At 45.6% G+C, this 20317-nt stretch overlaps 1 protein-coding gene across 1 annotated transcript in view; it reads right to left on the bottom strand.

Annotated features, from left to right (window-relative positions):
- The window catches only part of LOC107111131 (sideroflexin-1-like), a 44839-nt gene that overhangs the window by 16077 nt on the left and 8445 nt on the right, over positions 1–20317 (bottom strand). Inside the window, exons 2-7 of the mRNA XM_015412052.1 lie at positions 14864–15041; positions 12569–12739; positions 11269–11367; positions 7628–7703; positions 5187–5272; positions 3602–3729 (exon numbers count right to left, since the gene is read on the bottom strand). Of these exons, the coding sequence (XP_015267538.1) occupies positions 3602–3729; positions 5187–5272; positions 7628–7703; positions 11269–11367; positions 12569–12739; positions 14864–15027 (724 nt within the window). The 5' untranslated portion in view covers positions 15028–15041. The remainder of the gene's footprint in view (positions 1–3601; positions 3730–5186; positions 5273–7627; positions 7704–11268; positions 11368–12568; positions 12740–14863; positions 15042–20317) is intronic.

Genomic DNA, 20317 nt, shown 5'->3' with positions numbered 1-20317 from the left:
TGTATTAGACCTCTGAGGAAGGCCTGTAAAGGCCGAAACGCATTAGGTCTATTTCATTAGCCCTTGTATGTTTTTATATTTGTATATGAGGTATGAATGGGCCCTTGCTTGTTATTTTAATTTGTGTTGAATAAATACATGTATATTTTTGTATGTTTCAGAATTAGATTTTTAGAGTTGGCCCTCTTCTATTCTTGACTAACCTTTTTAGGTTCTGAGACCTTGGGCAAGCCATAGTTCTGGCACAGCTGTTCTTGAAAAATAGCAGTTTCTGTCAGAGCCCTCTCAGCCCCACCTACCTCACAGCATGGGGAGGGGAAGGGAAAGGAGTTTGTAAGCTGCTCTGAGACTCCTTTGGGTAGTGAACGGTGGGGTATAAATCCAATCTCTTCTTCTTTCTACCTCACAGGGTGTCTGTTGTGGGGAGGGGAAGGGAAAGGAGTTTGTAAGCCGCTCTGAGACTCCTTTGGGTAGTGAAGGGTGGGGTATAAATCCAATATCTTCTTCTTCTTCTTTTACCTCACAGGGGGAGGGGAAGGGAAAAGGAGTTTGTAAGCCGCTCTGAGACTCCTTTGGGTAGTGAAGGGTGGGGTATAAATCCAATCTCTTCTTCTTCTTCTTTCTACCTCACAGGGTGTCTGTTGTGGGGAGGGGAAGGGAAAAGGAGTTTGTAAGCCGCTCTGAGACTCCGAGTGAAGGGCGGGGTATAAATCCAATATCTTCTTCTTCTTCTTTTACCTCACAGGGTGTCTGTTGTGGGGAGGGGAAGGGAAAGGAGTTTGTAAGCGGCTCTGAGACTCCTTTGGGTAGTGAAGGGTGGGGTATAAATCCAATATCATCTTCTTCTTCTTTTACCTCACAGGGTGTCTGTTGTGGGGAGGGGAAGGGAAAGGAGTTTGTAAGCCATTCTGAGACTCCTTCGGGTAGTGAAGGGCGGGGTATAAATCCAATCTCCTTCTTCTCTTCTTCTACTCTGGCAGCAGCTTTTACCAGCCGTTGCCTACTTCATCAGGCAAACCGAGTGTTATGTTCAATCGGCAGAAAGATTTTCACTTAAAGTTCCAACACCAAAAACCCACCTGAAAGCTCATGAAAGTTTGTGTGACAATAAAATTTATTTATTTATTTATTTAATTTCATTTCATTTATATCCCGCCCACCCCGCACGCGGGCTCAGGCCGGCTTACACAGGCACAACAGTGCAATAAAATACAACAAGATTAAAACAATTAAGGCACCAAAGTGCGATAAAAATAAAACAGGTTAAGCACTTAAGGCAAAATTTCACATCTTACAGGATACATCAGCGACTAAAATACTCACTCACTATTGTCTGTCACAGTGAGATCAAAAAAGGGGGGGGGGATGCCATGGGCCAAGATGTTCCGGGTGGCTAATCAGCCCAACCCGGCGGAACTGCTCTGCAGTTGCACAATGGTGGTGATGGTCTTAAGGTAAGACTTAGATAGTCTTAAGGTATTACTAGACTCTGTTATTTGGGCTGTAATAAACAGGAGCTTGTGGTGGCTCAAGTGGTTAAGACGCTGAACTGCCGGCTGTGGAAGGTCGGTAGTTCAGCAGTTCGAGACCTTGGTGCCGCATGACGGAGTGAGCTCCCGTCTCTAGTTCCAGCTCCTGCCAACCTAGCAGTTCGAAAGCAAGAAATTGCAAGTAGATAAATAGGTACCACTTCGGTGGGAAGGTAACAGCGTTCCGTGCGCCTTGGTGTTTAGTCATGCCGGCCACATGACCACGGAAACATCTTCGGACAGCGCTGGCTCTTCGGCTTGGAAACGGAGATGAGCACCGCAACCCTAGAGCCGGATTCGACTGGCTTTCGAGCAAGGGAACCTTTACCTTTAAACTATCACACAGCTTCTGTTCCCCATTTAGCTTAATGTGCAGCTCCTTAACAAAACGTCTTCCATTATTATACAGCCCATCAGATTAAGTATACGTGAAAGATACCTCAAATGACCAAGGACGAGTAACTGCAGCAAATAGATTTATATTGGTGGAAGAGGAACAAAATGACTTTGGATTTATAATTGTCAGAAAATCATTCTGTCGTTAGTGGAAACAATAGTTCAAGGAGAGTTCTCTAACTGGGAGCCTCGGCTGAAAATCCTGCAGTATGATTAAACAATGAATGCCATCAAACAAAGACATTTTGAACAAAACAACTCATCTGATGCAGTCAGGCAATCCGATACAAACAGAGGCCAAACTGCACGCTCACCAGGCTTGTAGCCACGCCCCCTTTGGGGTGAGGTCCCCTCCTGAATTTGCCCTACCCCTCCCAGTCCTCCTCCTCTCGGGGTCCCCCGTCCCCCGTCCCCCGGGAGGCGGAGGGAGACTGGGGTTGCTGGCCGGGAGGGGAGCAGTGAGACCGGTGGCTGCCCCTCCCTCTTCACAGCCAGAGGAGGACGCAGAGGTGGTGGGCCATGATCACGGGCTCTTCCCCGGTCCTGCGTTGGGCTCTCCCCACTTGCACTTGAGGTAGGAGCTGCAGAGCCCTGACTGTAGCGGCGGGTGGTGAAATGGGCTCGGCACAACTTCCCTTGGTGGGGGGCGTGTTTGGGTCTCCTCCTCGGCTGTGGAGAGGAGCGGGGGCAGCCACCCACACCACGGCTACCATTTCCCCCACCTCTCCTCCTCCCTCGGACACTCCGACGCAGCACGCTCTGCGCAAGCCTCCGGGCCGCTGAGACAGGGCAGGGAAGGGAGGTTTGAGCTGTGACTGGTTTGAAGACTGGTCTGAATTAAACTCAGTTAATTAAATTAGCCGACATGCAAAACTACCCCCACTTTGCCTCCTGGAAAATGTATGGCTCTAGGCAGGGGTCATTTCGTAGAAAAAGAGGTGCAGGAGCTCATTAGCATAACTCATTAGCATAACTTATTTGCATATGCCACACCCCCTGACATCACCGGAAGTGTGTCAGAAGGCAACACCCACCGCTCAGGCTCCACTGGACTGTTTTGGATTGCTAGCTATGGGGGGGGGGGGGAACGTGCAGATCTGTCCTCGCAGAGGAGGGAGAGCTTGTACCTGAATAAAACTTATTCTTAAAGGTGCCACTGGACTGTTTTGGGCTGGGGGGCCGGGGGGGGCTCTGCAACTTACTTGGCTGCTTCTTGCTCTGACTGAGGGCTGCTGGGAGCAGGGGGTGGGGCTACTTGCATGTGCCCGCCCCCTGGGCACTTTACTGCCGGAGCTCCGCTCCTATGCGCTCCTGCAGGAAATGACCCCTGGCTATGGGGCTGACTCTCACCTAGCGGCCTGTGACATCTCATTCTTTCCCATGCCTACAGTCAGGGCTCTCTTTGTGGCAGGAGCTCCTCTGCATATTAGGCGACACACCCCTAATGTAGCCAATCCTCCAAGCGCTTACAGTAGCCCCTGTAAGAAGAGCTCTGTAAGCTCTTGGAGGATTGGCTGCAAAAAGAGCCCTGCCTACAGTACTACCCTTTAGAGATGAGGGCAGCCATTTGCATACCTGGCACAGTGGCAGTCTAACAAGCACCAAGGGTTATGCATGGAAGAAAAGACTGTATTACAACCAACATGAGCATTATGCTTAATGGAAACCGAACTAACCCATGCCCGGAGCAGCCATAAGAATCCTGGAGACGACCACTTGCAGAATGGCTTGTTTAGCAGCTTTGGTGGATTCACCCAGTCGGTTTCCATTTTCATCTGTAATGGGAATACCATGCTTTAATTCCCTGTCAGAATTTTAAAAAGAGAGAGGAAACCAGATGAATAACTATTTTGTTTTATTTTTATTCTTAAGAATTCCGTATGTGCCACTCTGTTACTATTTTGACAATTTTAATTAAAGCCCCTACTCTAAATTCAATCAGGGCTCTTTTTGTAGCAGGAACTCCTTTGCATATTAGGCCACAAACCCCCCTAATGTAGCCAATCCTCCAAGAGCTTACAGAGCTCTTCTTACAGGGGCTACTAATATGCAAAGGAGTTCCTGCTACAAAAAGAGCCCTGCATACTCCTAAGAACATATGAAGAGCCACACTAGACCAGACCCTCTTACCCTCTAGGAAAGCCATGAGTAGAATGACTGCAACAGCTCTTCCTGTCCATTTCCCTAGCAACTGATATAAAGGATACTGCCCCTGGTACTTGAGGGAGCAGATAGCCATTATGGCTAGCAGACATTGTGACTAATAGCAATTAATAGCTCCCCACATGTCCCCCAGAGAGCAATGAGGCTGGGGACCAAAACCGCCTGACTCTCCCCGGTCTAAAGGATACCAGATTGGCCATCACCAGATCTAGGGCCTTCTCAGTGGCAGCTCCACATTGGTGGAATGAGCTCCTGGAAAACATCAGGACCCTGCGGGACCTTTTACAGTTCCGCAGGGCCTGTAAAACGGAGCTCTTCCACCAGGCCTTTGACTAGGAGCCGCCACTGATGAATGAGCTACTGAAATAATCTATTATGGCCAGCACGCTACTGGCGCTCTACTGGGGATACTGGTCTAGTCATTCTGGACCATCTTACAATGATTGCCATCCGCACTTTGCTATTTGTACTTAATCTGCACTTTATATATCATGGTTGGAATTTTATCTGTGTTTTGTTGTAATTTTAACTCACTGTAAGTCGCCTTGAGCCTGCTTGTCAGGCAAGGCGGGATATAAGCAGAAATAAATAAATAAATAAATAAATATTCTCCATGAATTTGTCTATTCCTATTTTAAAGCCTTCCAAGCTGTTGGCCAATCAATAATTTGAAGTATGAGTAAAGGGACCCAGTTTGGTGTAGTGGTTAAGTGCGCGGACTCTAATCTGGGAGAACTGGGTTTGATTCCCCAATCCTCCACTTGCACCTGCTGGATGACCTTGGGCAAGCCGTAGTTCTGGCACAGCTGTTCTTGAAAAAGAGCCGTTTCTGTCAGAGCTCTCTCAGCCCCACCTACCTCACAGGGTGTCTGTTGTGGGGAGGGGAAGGGAAAGGAGTTTGTAAGCCGCTCTGAGACTCCCTTGGGTAGTGAAGGGCGGGGTATAAATCCAATCTCCTCCTCCTCCTCTTCTTCTTCTTTCTAGTGCATGAATGCTAGTCTTGGGGTTGCTGCCAGCCTTCCAAAACAGGTAAGGCCAAGTGTGCAGGTGCTACCAGTGGCCAGGGAGCCCTGTAATGGGCCACATGCTATTCCTTACCTTTGCCTCATTAATGGGATATTTATGCAATTAGCAGCAGCTACAGCAGCAAAAGGAACAAAACGTCCTATGAGTGGAGAGACATGCTGCAAAACAAGGAAAAGATAGTTAACGGGTAATCCTTGGAGGATTTTTAGACGCTTGTCTTAATCTTTAAAAGGACTCATTTACATTACTGTTTCATCCCAAGCTACTCTGAAGTATCTGCACATGAACATTAGGAAATTTGCAGTAGGCATCTCTGATAATATGGACACGGGCTGTATCAGGGAATCAAAGCATTAAAAATTTGGGTTTGGTTCTAGTTCACCCTGTTGGATAATTAGCAGTGTAAATGAAGCACAACGGAATCATGCAGCACAGAAACATGTGTGTTTAACTTCTAAGAAAAAGTGTTCTTCAAAATTAGGGGAAAAGATTACATGGAAAGAAAACAACAAGAAGTCTAACTAACTCCGTCTTTCTAGTTCTGATCTACTCCATTTTGTTTCTTTGTTCCCTCAGACCTTAAGAAGGAAGGAACGGAAGTCCCCCCTCCCCCCAATGGTACTGCATTTGCCCCAAACTTTTTTCATATGCAAACTTTTATTTTTCATATGCTGTTCTGGGAAGAAAGTCTCCTCTTAAGCTAGTAGAAAAAAGAGAACTGTAGACCCAGTCATTCAGGGATGCCCAGTGCAAAACATTTATTACAATTAAAACAGTTAAACACTATCTTAACGTCACCACCCCAATTTCAAATTGAGTTCCATTTCCCTCTATACAGTCTCATAGCTCCTCCTCCTACTTTTAAACATCAGCTCCAGTGCTGTCAGACCTCTATGTTGCTACATCACTTCCAGAGAAAACTGGTTTTTTCGATATGGTTTTACCATAGATTTTCTGGAGATTCCTAGAGCCACCCTATGTCACTTCCAGGTTTTCCCCAGAAGGGTCATATTTAAAAAAATATATCTCCCACTGCTGCTTGGAGTGATTGCACGCAACTAGATTTGGAGACGGCAGGAGGCATGGCAGCCCTAAACAGCCATAACTACCTTTCTGTCTTTTCTTCCCAAACCATGTTGAGTTTGTAAAAAGAAAATAACTTATTCTGATTAGGTGGGCAGCAACCTGTGGGTAAGCAAGCTTGTCCTCGGGCCTCAGGAGGACTACCGGTCCTATCCCTTGCCTACCAATCTCTCTTGCTTCTCCTCTTCTTTTTAGATGGTTTCCTGGGAAGAACACTTTCCCCAAATACCACTGTAGTAGGTAGTCCCTACCACTTTGAATAGTCTTCCGAGTGCCTGATTTTTAACGTTATTTGTACTTGCTAACATTGTTATTTTGGTTAAAGGATTCCGTTCAAGTTCAAGGCAACCAAGAGACTTTAGGTTTGGGATCTGTTTTAATTCACTGCAAAACTTCTCTGAACTGGTTTGGATTTCATTGCCAATGTTTGTCTGATCTGACTCCCTGGGTTGTAGTTTCCAAAATGCAAAAGTTTCTACACTGCAACTTGCAGTGACACCAACTTGCAGAGAGATATATGACCGTTTTCCTCCATAATAACTTAACTCTTTCTTTCCCAACAACAGTTGCTATTGCTAAATGAAAACGTTTGGAAGAGTAACTAAAAAAATGTTTGGAAGAGTAACTAAAAAAATTACCATTGCATCAATTTTTGAAGAAATCATCCGATGCAAAGGCATGAAGGGTACACTGAAATGCAAAGCTAAAGACACACAGAGAGGACTAGAGGTGGAAGTGAGGGGGAATTTTGCATAACAGGATCAAACAGAAATAAAGCTGCCTTGAGCCAACTCGAAATGTGGGACACAAATATTTTAATAAAATAAATAAAATAAAGGCATGGTACTCAAGATTCAGTTAGAAGGGACCAAAAAGCCCTCAGCTGAAGCAAGTTCTCTGCAATGCAAACTCATGTCAAAATGCAGGGCTATTTTTGGGCAGGAACGCACAGGAACGGAGTTCCGGCTGGCTCCCAAGTTGGCCACGCCCAGCAGGAACTCATTAGCATAATAGGCCACACCCTACAGCAGGAACTCATTAGGATTGGCTACATTAGGGGTGTGTGGCCTAACATGCAAAGGGGTTCCTGCTACAAAAAAAGGCCCTGGGTCTTGACAACAAACAAGGTAAACAGAATAACAAGCAAAAGGTGGGTGTGGATGGATAACCACACTTCTGGTAACATGAGCTTGCGTCCGGGGTGTGGCCTAATATGCTAATGAGTTCCTGCTGTTGGGTGTGGCCTATTATGCTAATGAGTTCCTGCTGGGCTTTTTCTACAAAAAGAGCCCTGTCAAAATATATTAGTCTTTAAACATCCAGGAGACTCCCTGCTGTGAAAAATGTTAAATTATTTGTATATGTGCTAGAAAATTGTGTGTGTGTGGGGGAATCTGCTGTCTTTAAAAAAAGAGAAAGCACAGAAATACCTTTGTTAGAGCATTAAGTCCTAGAGCGGTGGCAACAGCACCTGTGGTGGCAGAAACATAGGCTGTTCCCAGCTGGCTAAAACAAAAATAAAAATGTTTGCGTGTGCACAGCAATAATGTATGTTAAATATCAATTATTTTCAGATCTTATAATCACAAATTTGCACAGTACTGAAACACATTTCTTTTTTTGGCTGAGCAACAAACTATCACAAGTATACAAAGCTAGGACTTCCACTGGTCAAAAATCTCCCTTGTGGTCTTGGGTTTCCTGAATCAGGGCCTAAGGACTGCCATAACACTTGCATCCTGACAAAGCTACATCTGAGATGACCCAATAAAGGCATTGGGTTGAGTGATCCAGTAGAAATGGACTTTCCTGTAACCTCCCATTTCACAATATAACTGATGGCTCTCCAGCACTGAGGAGCAGATTTTAGGGATACTAATACCGTGTTTCCCCGAAAATAAGACACTGTCTTATATTTATATTTTCTCAAGAAGACACACTAGGGCTTATACCACAAATGCATAGAAATCCTGCTAGGGCTTATTTTTTGGGTAGGTCTTATTTTCGGGGAAACAGGGTACTCACCAGGGGTCATTTGGGGCCGGAGCACGCCGGAGCACTGCTCCGGCAGCCCAGAAGTACGCACAAATGGTGGTGGCGGCAAGCCCTGCCCCCAGCTCCCCCTCTCTAGAGTTCCACCACAGCAGTGGTGCAATCTTTCCATTGTATTCTATGGCCCCATAGAATATAATGGAAAGATCGCACCGCCACTGCGGCGCGACTCTAGAGAGAAGGGATTTAAACTTCAAACCCCTTCCCTCTTTGCTCCCCCCCCCAGCCCGCCTGGGGAAGGGAAAGGGAGACTTTTGAAGATGCCTCCCCCCCTTTTGCTTCCCCTTCTGACATCACTTCCGGTGATGTCAGGGGGCACAGCATATGCTAATGAGCTATTATGCTAATAGTCTATTAGGTATGCTAATGAGCTCCTGCAGCTCTTTTTCTACGAAATGACCCCTCATACTTGCTAAATAGACCAATAGTCTGACAGTCAGGTTTCTTTATACAGCTGGGTGTTCACTCAGGATCTCTGTAGTATGTGGCTGGCTTCCTTGACCAATCTGGAGCACTTCACTTGCTGACTCAGTTTACATAGTGACTCAGCTGTGCGGACTATGCAGGTTCATCTATGGTTGCTGCATGGACAGACTGCCCTTGGGGCAGGGGACTGAGTTCAAAATAACTTCTTTCCACAAAAAGGACAGGAGTAGCATCAGACTAGTCTTTTTCTCTTTGATGTTATATGTTTGAATTAGCATTATGTTCTTTTTTTTGGGTCAATGTTGCGAGAATGGTATACTACTGAGAGCCAGCATGGTGTAGTGGTTAAGAGTGGTGGACTCTAATCTGGAGAACCAGGTTTGATTCACCACTCCTCCAACATGAAGCCAGCTGGGTGACCATGGGTCAGTCCCAGTTCTCTCCGAACTCTTTCAGCTCCACCTACCTCTCAAGGTGCCTGTTGTAAGGAGAGGAAGGAAAGCAACTGTAAGCTGGTTTGAGCCTCCTTATGGTAGAGGAAAAGTGGGGTTTAAAAACCAGCTCTTTCTGCTCTTCTTCTGATACATTTATTTTGCAAAACAGAATTTATAGAAAAATTGAAAACACAAAGACAGGGATTGCACATTAGGCCAAAAGATGCAAGGGAGGCGGCGGCTAAAAACTAGCCCCAAGAAGCTTTTCTCTCTGCGCCCCTAATTTTTAAAATGCCTGCAGCAATGTCAGGAGCCTTAAAACGTTTTGGCTTCCACAGGAACAGAGTAGTCTAGATCCACAAGGTGACAGATATATCACTTGGAAGAAGACAGGAATAATTATAATTAGGGCTTTTTTTGTAGCAGGAACTCCTTTGCATATTAGGCCACACACCCCTAACGTAGCCAATCCTCCAAGAGCTTACAGTAGCTCCTGTAAGAAGAGCTCTGTAAGCTCTTGGAGGATTGGCTACATTAGGGGTGTGTGGCCTAATATGCAAAAGAGTTCCTGCTACAAAAAGAGCCCTTATATTTATATCTCCTCTCTTTTTCATGGAACTCAACATAGGGGATGTAGGGTTCTCAGGTGGTCTCTTAGGTAGCACTGAGTACCCACAGACCTGTAGCAACTTAATGAAGAACTAAGCGCCATTACAAGCCTTCAGACTATGCCCTCAGCCCTGACCTAGATCTAACATAGTAACTGGAAGGATGAAGAGGCTACAAAGATTCTCTTTTATGTAGTCATGATCCCCCCCACCCCCTTCGAGTGTAGCCTTAGCATGCCAAGCACACTGAATGGCCCTACGGTGATCAGCTCCACTGGGAACTTATCTGTCTATGGGCTTACCTGTCCTCTATTTAACAAACAGCTCCTATGTTTTCTCCATGTCATCTATGTTTCCTCTAGCTCTCCTTTGTTTCCTCTAGCTTTGTTTCCTTTGTTTCCACTAGCTCTCTTTTTCTAGACACTTTTTCAGACACTTGACTAGATTATTCATCCTTATGGTCTACGTCATCAGAAATGCCCAAGGCGATAAGCATTCCTCATACACGCAGGTTTGAAGTGTTTTGATTCCCACCCAGCACCCTCCACAGTTAACGGCCAGAACTCATTCATGGCCTAATTAGTTGTTTAAACTACAGAACTAAGTGTGATTATCAGCATGCAAAGTTTATTTTTTTTAGCCTGCACTTTTAGTACCGGAGAGAAGTAACTTGGGAGTCATGCATTATGTGTCCTACTGAGATTATGTATGAGAAGTGATTTAAGCACTCGAAACGTGCTACACACACACACACACACACACACAGATAGGTTTACTGATATTAGATTAGAGACATTTCTATTTCCCATTGTATTTTACCTTGTGTTTACATGTTGTCATGTCAAGCAATTCTAAGAAAGACCACATTGCAAATTTAATAAAAATCTAAACTTGGCAGTCTGTCACCTGTCACTATTATAGTTATTGAAAGCCGTTCATGAGGAGGAGGATTTATGCTGCCCACGGCAAGCACCCTCAGAAGAACAGGGCTCTCTCAAACCTGTGACTGCCTGGCCCCTGCTCAAAATCTACAGCATCATGCCAGTCACCACAGCCAGTTACCACCCTCATCCCATTCTTCACTTTCTGGGGAAGATTCTGTTAGGCAGTGGTCATTCCACCAGCATAATGGAATACCCTGGTTCTCATCGCGACTATGTCATTGCCAGGAAACTCTAATAATTAGAATGTATTTTAATTTATAGCCATTCTGTATGCAAAACATTTAACAATCTTCTGTGACCAATGCTCCCTCTAAGCGGTGGAGTCTTGTGAGCAGCAATTCTACTTTGTGAGCTGCCGGCATTAAAGTTGTGAGCGAGCGATTGGGCTACTGCATCAATTAGTTTGCTCTGGAGCCCTCCTTCCTGAGGTAAGACAAAAACGTGTGAGCCGGAGGCTAAAAAACTGTGAGCTAGCTCACACTAACTCAGCTTAGAGGGAACACTGTCTGTGACTACTTACATCTATTACCGAACTCTATCTAAACTAAAGAAATAATTGAATACACATATCCGGACGTGGTGTCTGAGCTATCTTTCAGTACTTTACCTGACAGTTATTGGAGCATCTCCACTCCTATTGGTATAGTTTACAATGGCATTGAATGACTGGTTAATCCACTGCCAGAAGACCACAGCTGGGGTAGTTCTTAAAACAAGAAAGTTAGATTATTTCCCCTCACTCTACAACCAAATGTCAATGCTTGATAAGAAAAATTATTCTGTGCTACATCAGCTAGTTGGAAGATTCAAGGATTAAGATACATATGCAGATACATATACAATAATCAGTAGAGCATAATATAATAAACTTCCTAACTGGAAGAGTGGTTGAGCAGTGGAACAGACTGCCTTGGGAGGTGGTGGATGCTCCTTCGCTGGACGTTTTCAAGCGGAGGCTGGACGACCATCTTTCGGGTACATTGTAGGGCTATCTTTCGGCTATGCTCCTGCAGAGTGCAGGGGGTTGGACTAGATGACCTGCAAGATCCCTTCCAACTCTATCATTCTATGATTCTATGATGAGCGGAAAAGTTCTTTATGGAAGTGTAGGCACTTCAGAGTCAAGCAAACTAATTTTAAAATATCAAATATGACATCTCATCGTTCACAAATTATAATTTTACTGCACAAAAAAAATACAAGTTAAAAAGGGAAATTTTACTGCACAAAAAAAATACAAGTTAAAAAGGGAAAGTGTTTTAATAGTGAGTGAGCAAGCATCATTTTAGATTCATCTCTAGTACTAAAATGCTGGAATTCCTCCATTGATTTCTCTACTATACTCACTATTACTTGACAGACCTATTTAATGCAAACATTTCCAGTTGTGATTTAAATACTGATAACTCTGAGGTTAATAAAACTTTAGTTTACAATCAGGCTGCTTTGGTTTTGCTTTCTTCAAGGGAAAACCTAATTCCTATAATTATATGCAAAGATAATATAAAATATGATAGACAGACAAAGGGAGATTTGATGCTTTGCTTTAAACATGCCACATAAGGTATCTATAAAATTTAAAATTCCCAAGTTGAACTTCTTCATGGTGATGAGGAAAAGCAGGATTTTATTTGAGAGATGGTTATAAGGGGATAGAAATCCCGCACTACATATAAGTCTATGGTAAATTTATAATCCACACAGATGATAAAAACGTAGAAACCCACCCCGCAAAATCTCAATTTTAATTGTTTTATATATAAAGCATTCAAATTAATATTGCTTAATTGCCCTACAGTACCGAAACCATTTATAGTATCAATTCCCACTGACTTTAATGGGACAAGAGGCTCATAACTAGATTTTAGGACGGCAGTGTAATTCTGTGCTCAGTTTTTACTGCTTACTTATAAAAGGTCATCATGCAGCCAGTGATAGTCATGTTCATAGGCACCTGAGCAGACATTCGGCCAATCAAAACCATCTTTTCACCAGTATCTGGATGGAAGGCTGAATCATAGATATATTTTGCCCTCCATAATTCATCTTCTGTCAGTCCAGAGGACACGATACCCTGCCTTGGGATAAACAGAAATATATACAACTATTAACAACAACCAGGGCTATTTTGGGGCAGGAACGCACAAGAACGGAGTTCCGGCTGGCTCCCGAGTTGGCCACGCCCAGCAGGAACTCATTAGCATAACAGGCCACACCCAACAGCAGAAACTCATTAGGATTGGCTACATTAGGGGTGTGTGGCTTAACATGCAAAGGAGTTCCTGCTACAAAAAAAGCCCTGGGTTTTGACCACAAACAAGGTCAACAGAATAAGAAGGGAAAGATGGGCGTGGCTGGATGACCACACTTCTGGTAACATGGGGGTGTGGCCTAATATGCTAATGAGTTCCTGCTGGGCTTTTTCTACAAAAAAAGCCCTGACAACAACTATGACACTGGGGTACATAAGTAAGAAAATTAAGGCACAGTTTACAAACAAAAGTTGCACATATTTTTTTCCACACGATTGTGTAAACATGGAGAAAGTCTTGAGAACCAGCTGCTTATATGAGGACCTCTGCAGCCATTTCTATAGTTGTAAATGCCTTTCTCAAACCACCATGGTCCCATAAATGGGATCATGGTGATTTGAGAAAGGCATTTACAACCACAGAAATGGCTGCACAGATCCTATGTAAGCAGCTGATGCATGTGCATGTTCATTTGGAGAAAATAAGCAACACTACCGTAATTTATATAACAGTCCCTCTTCATTTTCCAATCCAAAATGTTGGGAGACTACCACATACTCACAATTCCTGTTCTGCCTTTCCACACTTCCTTCCTTGTTGCCAATAACTCTTTAGAGCAGGGGTGTCAAACATGTGGCCCAGGGGCCGGATCAGGCCCCCGGAGGGCTTCCATCAGGCCTGCAGTGGAACTGGCCATCTCCTGCTTCCAGTTCTGCTGCTGCTGCATCACAGGTTGCTTCGCCAGACTCTCTTAAATCACTCGGCCATTTCATGTTTTAACCTGGGTCCTAGACTCAGAACTCTGAGCGTGAGATTTCTGTGGTGAATGTCAATAAATCAAACGTAGGCTTGCAGCTTACAGAGCTAATGTTTTAAGCATGTTTTTATTTTAAGTTTTTAAAAAACCCATCACCCTTTGTGTTTGTGTCCTTTATAAAGTTTGTATCTCCGCTACCTGGCATTACATTTTATGACATACATGGCCCGGCCCGACAAGATCTCATTTATGTCAGATCCGGTCCTCATAAGAAATGAGTTTGACACCCCTGCTTTACAGCTAGCATGTAATGCACTTGCAACTTTACTGGTATGCCTTCCACGCATTACTGAACCATGTGGATAGAAATATCTGAGTTGCTTCTCCCATCGTTAAAGAACTGGAACACTACGGTTATGTAGCCAGCATGGTATAGTGGTTGAAGTAGAATCTGAGAGTCAGGGTCGGATCCCCACTCTGCCCTGGAAGGTTGCTGACTGACCCTGAGTCACTCACTTTCTCCCAGCCATTAGTACTGGATAAATGCTGTAGGCTGCTTTGGGTCCCCACCAATGCTCCCTCTAAGCTGTGGAGCCTTGTGAGCAAAAATTCTGCTTTGTGAGCTACTGGCATCAAAGCTGTGAGCGAGTGATTTGGCTCCTGCATCAATTAGTCTGCTCTGGAGCCACCTCCTTCCTGAGCTGAGTCAAAAATGTGTGAGCCGGAGGCTAAAAAACTGTGAGCCTGGCTCACAGTAACTCAGCTTAGAGGGAACACTGGTCCCCACTGTGGAGGAAAGTGGGGTATAAATGTCTAAATGAATAATAAAATAAATAAGTATGGGAGTGACAGGCCCTGAAGAGGGATGAATCCTGGGAAATTAGCTTTCTGGCTATAATTCATGCTACTGACCATGTGCATGATTACACACACATACACACTTAACACTGCTCACTCCATATTTACCTCCAAGATCAATGGACAGCACAGTTTTTGCTATACCATGCCTGTTCACCATTATCATGGGGAAACCTTTTTACCAGTTCCATCGCAACTGGATAGTACTCCTCCCTTGAAACCCCAGCAGAAAACTTCTTCCTTGAAGCCCGGATACCATTTCTTCTGTGGCTGTTTTATTGTTGGTTTTATCCTGAACCCTTGAGATAGGGCAAGTATAAAAATCAAATCCATACCTGTAATCATGCACAATTTTTCTTGAGTTTTCTAATTGTTCATTGGATAGCAAAATATTCCTGGGATCCGTTACAGTGAAGAAATGGCTGGCTCGTCCAATAAATGTGTTTTGAACCCAGCGAGGTTCTTTGATATTGATGTCTAATGGTAACTCTGTTGACATCTTCTCTGAGAATACTAAATACAAAATAGAGACACAGAAGTAGATTTCAGTTACAGACTTCTTCGTCGCCTCAATTTCCTTGAAAGTTCTGGTTCTCAAACAGAATTTCCTATATTTTCGTAAGAACATGGCAGGAGAGAACTTAGCCCTGTGCAACAGCACTTGTGAGGCCCACAAGATGGCAGCCCTGAAAGGACACTCATGCTTCAGTATCCACTATCTTCCTTTGGGCTTCTGTCAGCAATGCCCAAATTGCCCAGGAATGAATTCCCATGTACATCCATAGCTATCCATGTACTGATCACAAAACATTTACGGAACATTATATAGGTAACATCCATTGGAAATTGTGCTGAATAGTATGAAAACAGTTACTCATATGGATTAATAGCATCATTCATATAACAAGCTTTAACATCAACTGATAGCTATCGGACGTTTGTGTACGAACTAAGGAAGTGTAATTTTGACTGCTCACAGGGTGTTTTATTGCATTTACTTGATGTCACTGTCATCAAGATCTATATATCTAATTCCCAAGTCGCCCCCGTGTGTGCGTATATCTAAATCCGCGCACTGGGGGGGGAGGGGGATTTTTGTGCACACTTGGGACGGTCCCCAGGTGTGCACAAAAATCCTAAACCTAACAAAAACTATCGTGGGGATACTTAATTCCCCCCGAAACTGACAGAGCATCCCCTGCGCATGCGCAGGGAACGCTCTGCAAGCAGCGAGGGCCGCGCGGCAAGCTGCGCGGCCCTCGCTTTGGGGCCGGGGGGGGGAACCAGCAGCCTCAGCCCTCCCAGCTTCCTTTTCTGCCTCAGCCCGCCGCCCCCTGCTCCTCCCCCTGAAGCGGAGTCAAAGAACCTACCCCCTCCGCAGCGCCGACCACTCGGGAGTCCAGAAGCCGGCCCCTTATGCCATTCGCGTGGTGCAGCCTCCCCGGCGGCGGCCGCCTCCGACGGCGTAAAGGCCGTCGTGAATACCAAAGGGAGACTACAAGACCCAGAGGGCCTGGCGAAGGTGAGCGGGGGGGGGAAAGCGGATGTGATGGTGAGAGGAAAAGCATCTTGGAAGTTGTGGTCTTAACGGGTGGAGAGGGTCTCTCGCTCCTTGGGTTGATGAAGGTGAGGTGGCGGATGCTTGAGTTTTTTGGGGGTGGGGGTGGGGGACTACAACCCCCAGGATTCTTTGCACTTCCCGCTGAGCCAGGCAGCTGTGCCGCGGGCGTCTAGCTCACCTGGGGCGCAGCTGGAGGCAGGGGCGGGGTTCTGTGTGGCGCCAGGCGCCAGCCCCGGGGTGCCCCCCCCCCGCGATTTTCGCAGGTCCCCTTTCTTGTTATTATCTATTTTCTGCTAAATTCACAGTATTTCTGCAAATGCAGACAGCCAAAACTTGATGTCTTGTTTTTTTTGAAGGACCATCTCCTTCCATATGCCCTTGTGCACTGACTATGGCCACCGGGCAGCCATCTGTTGGCTAGCCTGCTGCTTAGGGTAGTCTGTCTGGCATCGACCAGAGCTTGGGCCTTTCCTATTGTGGATCTGGCTCCCTGGAATGGGCTCCCTGAAGAGGTGGACCGTCCCACACTGGAGATCTTCAGGAGGTGCAGCAGGGTCTGCCTGTTTGTAGGGCTGCCAGGTCCCCTGGGGGGGGAGGTTTTCCCACCGAAAGGGCCCCCGACCCGCCAGTCCGGATCCAGCCGGCGGGGGGAACCCCACCCCCAAAGTGGCCAGATCGGGCCAACATGCCTGGCACGATGACGTCACCCGGAATTGACGTCATCACGTTTTTTCGACTCTCTAGCAATCTGCCTGAAAACTCTATGATACCATAGAGTTTTTAGACTGATTGCTAGAGCGTCGCCCGGTGATGTGCCCACTGTGATGTCACTTCCAGGCGATGTCATTGTGGCGTGTGCGGGAAGGATCTCCCGGACGGGGCGCAGGACTCCCCTGCTATTTTTAAGGTAGGACATGGCAACCCTACCTGTTTGCCATGGCTTTTGAGGGGAGTCTGAATTGGCAGGCATCTTTTTAGTGGGGAGGGGAAGAAATTTGGGGGTTGTATTATTAATTTACTTTTAATTAATAAATACATAAATAAATGTATGGCTTGATTAGTAGGGGGAGGGAGGGGATAGAACTGGGGGTGGGAGTCTGAAAAGATGAAATCACAATGCTTACTTAGGAAGAGCACTACTAGATTGACAGTGACCTTATAAAATCAGCAACCTATGAAGTCGTAGGGCGGGCTGGGAGAAAGCTTACCACACATAAATAAGACGTGCAGATTATTAAAAACCCTGCAGAAAATCCAATGTTTTCTTCTTCTTCTTCTTCTTCTACCTCACAGGGTGTCTGTGGTGGGGAGGGGGAAGGGAAAGGAGTTTGTAAGCCACTCTGACACACCTTTGGGTAGTGAAGGGCGGGGTATAAATCCAATCTCTTCTCTTCTTCTCTGGTTGCTAAATTCATAGGACCTTGCTTAAAGGTGTAATGGTGGTGGCGACCTTTGAGGGACTTTTTCAGAGTTGTGGCACTCAGACTGCAGAACTCTGTTTCCATGGAGGAATGATCGCCACCATCTGTTTTGGTTTTCCATCAGAAATTAAAGATGTGCTTTCTCAGGAGGACCTTTTGAAACGGATTGGTTTTATGGATTCCAAATGACAGATTACATGCACTCTGTCTATCTGTATGTGTCCTTAAACTACCTAATGATCTGCACTGGGTAACTAAAAACCGGAGACACTGTAAAACAAACCCTGCCAGATATGCACATTCACAAACCCTTATTCTCTTTCTGTGCCAGCAGCCATGACCTTTGAACTTTAAATGGAACACATTGTAAGTTGTCAAGACACTGTCCGTCTTTGAAGATATGAATTGTGTTTAGTAGAGCTACTCATAGACAGCACGAGAACGAGGTCTATACAGATACAAATGGGATTGTTACGTGAGAAAAAAACATTTTGACACCGAATTTTGACAAAGATTCAGAAACGAACTTGCAAAACTCGAGATGTTCGTCAATTTCACCTAAATTCACCTATGGAATAAAGAAGAAAATTATTACAGCTTCAGGAAATTTTTCCTTTGTTCTATGTATGTGTGAACTTCTTACAGCAATCACCCTTGGTTTGGAGTTTGTCATTATTAATTTGCTGTACCCTTGAATGACTGATAATACTTAAGAACATGACAGAAATGTCAAGGAAGTATCTTTACTTACTATTGTTAGTTACATTTACATCACAGCTTACTTAGGAGTAAAAGGTTTTTGAGAAGACCTGCTTTAGATGGCACTGTTCCCTAACTCATCTTAAAGTTACAGGCAAGAAAAGGAAATGATCCAGACATCTTTGGAATGGAGTATAATCAGACACAGAACAGCCAGACTTAAAGGCTTTTTGTAACCTCTCACCCATCATACCTTTAGAGTACAGAGAAAAGTAACATCCCTAAGGGTGCCTCAAAACCCCTCGCGGCCAGCTTTAATTAGCTAGGAGGGGCACGGATCAAGGCTGCATGTGGTTGGACGTACGGTTGAGATCAATCTGTCAACTTCCTCTAGGCTGAGAGGGCTGAAATAATCCAGAATGGGACCAGAAGATGTGCATGGAGCCTCGAGTTCACATACTGTCTCAAGTGTGGCCGGGAGGTCGCAGCGGAGCAGCAAGACTTTATCTGCAAAACAGCTCGCAAAAGCCTCACAGCCTATATCCAATTCCCTGATGTTTTGACTGCTCTGTGGCAGAGTAGTTAGAGATCGAATCGTTCTATACAATTGTGCCGGGTGCGAGCTTGCAGACGCAATCGTGGCTGCGTAGAACTCCTTCTTCGCAGCCTTGGTTGCCATCTCATATGACTTCATAAACGTTCGATAGGATGCTCTTGACGCTTCGTTGCGAGCCCGCCACCAGTGTCTCTCTAGCTGTCTGAGCCTTCACTTCATCAGCCTCAGCTCCTGGGTATACCAAGGAGCCAGCCTTGAGTGAGGGCGCAGAGGGCGTCTGAGAGTGATCTCGTTGATGGCCGCCGAGAGTCGGCTATGCCAGTCCTCGACCACTTCATCTAACGAGCCGCCAGGGGGCAATGGATCCCGGAGAGCCCTCTGAATCCGTAGTAGGTCCATTAGGCTCTGCGGGTGAGCCAAAATCCATTCACCACCCAAACAGGGTTGGGGTGACAAGTTCACTCGGGCCCTCAGGGCATGGTGGTCCAACCATGGAACTGCCGTAGCAGTAATCCGGTCCACTGTAACCCCCACCGCAAAGATCAAATCAAGCGTGTGACCGGCCTGATGAATGGGGGCCATTACATATTGGGAGAGTCCCAGTACCGCCATGGACAATGCCAGGTCCACCGCCCGGGAGGAGGCCGCATCGTTGGCATGGACGTTGAAATCACCCAGGACTAACAGCCTAGGGTGTTCCAACACACAAGCCTGACACAGCCTCCACCAGATCTTCTTTTCTGAACTCTGATGATTGAAATTATTCTCACTACGGTCATATGCTGCAATCCAAGGAGCTCTGTGTGCATGTCTTTTAAATAAATACAGGACTTTCCGGGTTTTTGCTTCCAGCACAACGCCCTTACACTTCCGAGTGGCAGTCTAGGTAGAGTTCCCTCTCTAGTGGTTTTCTTACTTACGTAGTTCATTTATACCCCGCTTTCCTCCCCAATGGCTATCCAAAGTGGCTTACATCCTCCTCCTCCTCTCCACTCTTTTATACTCACAACAACCTAGTCAGATAAATTATGCTGAGAGAGTATGACTCGCCCAAGGTCACCCAGTGAGCTTCCATGGCACAAGTACAAATCTGAACCTGGATCTCCCAGATACTAGAAGAAGAAGAGATTGGATTTATACCCCGCCCTTCACTACCCAAAGGAGTCTCAGAGCGGCTTACAAACTCCTTTCCCTTCCCGTCCCCTCCCTACAACAGACACCCTGTGAGGTAAAAGAAGAAGAAGAAGAGATTGGGTTTATACCCCACCCTCCACTTCCCAAAGGAGTCTCAGAGCGGCTTACAAACTCCTTTCCCTCCTCCTCCCCACAACAGACACCCTGTGAGGTAAAAGAAGAAGAGGAGGAGATTGGATTTATACCCCACCCTTCACTACCCAAGGGAGTCTCAGAGCGGCTTACAAACTCCTTTCCCTTCCCCTCCCCACAACAGACACCCTATGAGGTAAAAGAAGAAGAAGAAGAAGAGATTGGATTTATACCCCGCCCTTCACTACCCAAGGGAGTCTCATAGCGGCTTACAAACTCCTTTCCC

The sequence above is a fragment of the Gekko japonicus genome, unplaced genomic scaffold (assembly GCF_001447785.1).
Source record: "Gekko japonicus isolate JY-2015 unplaced genomic scaffold, Gekko_japonicus_V1.1 scaffold1285, whole genome shotgun sequence".
NCBI lineage: Eukaryota > Metazoa > Chordata > Lepidosauria > Squamata > Gekkonidae > Gekko > Gekko japonicus.
The sequence above is the reverse complement of the archived record's forward strand: the minus strand, read 5'-3'. Positions and strand labels throughout refer to the sequence as shown.